We start from the raw sequence: 2562 nt of genomic DNA on the forward strand, positions 1-2562 counted from the left end.
AATATATGGCAGAGGGAGAGGTTCCTCGCTGGGTGGGTGGCAATTAGATGGCATTGGTAGGCGGTCCAAAAACTCAGATGTAACTTCCTTCCGTGCTTGGCGCACCATAGAAGGTATAACTCCGTCATCGATGTCCTAACAGCGGAGTTCGACTGCCCCAACAAATTGAAGTCCAAGTGAAGCTGGACTAGGCGTAGGATTGGGTTATTGAAATGGATTGAGCGAGAGAGAGTGGATGCAAATTCTCCAGAGACTGGGTGAGTTAACTCCTCCCATGCCTCCTGGGGCTCAAATTCCACATGTCTGCGGGGAATTCCCCGCTCCCTACTTCTCCACTCAGGCCCTATGGCCTCTCCTAAACTACACATTCCCAATCTGACCGTCCACTCAATCAAGCTCATGCTCACCTCTCTTCCGAATACCCTAAAGGTTATGGACTCTTCAACCAGATCCGTAGTGACCTTGAATCTAAAGGTAGTGAAAAACTCATTTTCCAGCCTTATAGGTATACTCATATCCCCATTCTCCAACAACCAATCAAATCCCAACGCACGCAAATGCAACAAGAGAGTCTCACGGGAATTCAATTCATCAAGTGCTGGGAAAAAGAGTACCTTCCCACTCTTAATTTGCTTGTTGTCATCATTGTCATCAAACGCATCCTGAAGCTTTTAGTGCTGAAGTGCTTCATGTCTTCTATTAGCTCGTCAGTGAGCTCTACCTTCCGACGCTGGTACTTCAATCTTTTCACGGGAGGATGCATCAACTCTCGATGGTTGTGTGGGAGCTGCTTCTCCCCATACTCCTCGTCCTCTAGGGATACGTCGCTTTCTGACCTCGATTCTTCACTTGCGGTATACTCACTGTCACTCGGCTCCTTTCGGCGCGGTGGGGCTCTCTGATCTGACTCTGTGATGGCGATGCCGGTGTTGACCGTGCGTTGCTTCTTACTGCTTGGTTTCTTCTTAACATGGGCTTTCCCCTTCCTTTTCCTCTTCTTGCGGTATCTGTCCTCATCTCCGTCTTCATTTTCCTCCGGTCTCTCCTCTGTTGGTGTTGAAGGCTCCTTCTGGGTAGTAGACTGGGTATTGTCATCTCTTGGCTCTGGGTGCCCTACTGACTCCGATGCGAGGTCCAGACCCTCAACCATCGTGTCAGTTTCTTCCCTCTGGTCACTCGGCGTGGGTGAGACCACCTCGGTTGCTGTCGAGGCATCTTTCAAGTTGGTAGCCGACAAGGATTCCTCCCCAGGTTTTGTAGGAGTAGCCCTGTGTTCTTCACTAGAGATTTCCAATGCACTTGCTGCCGTGTTTGCTCCTGCCATGTTGGATGTCCATTTCCCGAGGCATCTTTGCAATACTCTCTTTGGCTTCAGCCGTTCTGCCTTTGGATCACCTTTAAACACCAATTTTCTTTTAACTGCTTTCGGTTTCAATACTGGTGGTACCACCTGCTATGGTTCCGCTGGTTGTACCTCGTTATTCTTCTCCTCGATTTGTGTATCACTCTCCCCTGCTTCTGGCTGGGGAGTCACCGACTTCGGCTCTCCCTCTTCGGTCTGTTTCTCTTCCACCTTGTCTACTGGCTGGTGGGCTAGGCCTTCTGGGTCGTTCCTTGTACCAGCTTCTTCACTCTCTCCTACTGCCTCCGATGCGAGGTCCAGACCCTCAGCCATCTGGGAAGTGCCATCTTCCATCCTGGTTACCACGTTCAACAGCTCCTCAAACTCCTCATCAGTCATAGGGACTTTTTTTTTTCTGGCCGTTTCGTTCAGATCTATCCCTCCCTTTCCATTTCTTGGGGAATGAGTTCCGCTACCGGTGTTCTCTCCGATTCATCTACTTCCTCCCGGCTCTTCTACTCCTCGCTTGCCTTCCATTCACCTTCCCCTAGGTCAGAGTCACAATAGGCATAAAGACGGTCAACATCCATTGGTTCGATTTTTTGGCGAGTCGGGGAGGGTTTTGAGGATTCTGATGGTGCGGTCGTCAAGGGAGATTTCTTTTCTGGTGGGATTGTTGAGGAAGTTGGAATGGGAGTCGGTGGGTGCACTGTGGGCTGAACATTTGTTTCTGGGGTAGGTACTATCAGGGTTCCTCCGGTCATGCTTGATCCGCCTCCGATTTGGTTAAAACCCGCCAACACAGCCGCCCAATCTTTATTTGGGTCCTGCTGCCTGAGGAACTCCGCCAGTTCGTTCAAGGGAATCATCGCCGGAGCCTGAGGAATCGGCTCTTGTGGTTGCGGTTGTGGGTTTGGCGGCCGCTCTTCAGTCGGCGGTTGTATTTCTGGAATTTCATCTCGGAGGTTTGAAAAGGGTCTCACCGAGGCTTGTTTGTTGGCCGTTTTCTTTAAATCTACTTGTTGGGGAAGTGTGTCTGCGGGTAGAAGGTTTTTTGCAGCATCCCCCTCTTTTTCTAATTCACCATCTGAGAATTCCTCTGTACTGACTGGTAGTTGAGCCTCTGCGGCTCCAATAAATTCTGATTTCTGACAAAAGTTCATAATTGCTTTTTCTATCTCTTCATCAGTCAACCCTTGGCTACTGATCAGATCACACCA

The 2562-nt window shown here is 49.8% G+C and overlaps 1 protein-coding gene across 1 annotated transcript; it reads right to left on the bottom strand.

Moving 5' to 3' along the window:
• Positions 1-583: 583 nt before the first annotated feature.
• On the bottom strand, positions 584-1741 carry LOC121776798 (transcriptional regulator ATRX homolog). Its single transcript, XM_042173962.1, has 2 exons — positions 1666-1741; positions 584-1395 (listed from the first exon to the last, which is right to left on the bottom strand). The coding sequence occupies exons 1-2, from the start codon at positions 1739-1741 to the stop codon at positions 584-586; spliced, it is 888 nt and encodes a 295-aa protein (XP_042029896.1).
• Positions 1742-2562: the final 821 nt, after the last annotated feature.

Source organism: Salvia splendens, chromosome 18 (assembly GCF_004379255.2).
Source record: "Salvia splendens isolate huo1 chromosome 18, SspV2, whole genome shotgun sequence".
NCBI lineage: Eukaryota > Viridiplantae > Streptophyta > Magnoliopsida > Lamiales > Lamiaceae > Salvia > Salvia splendens.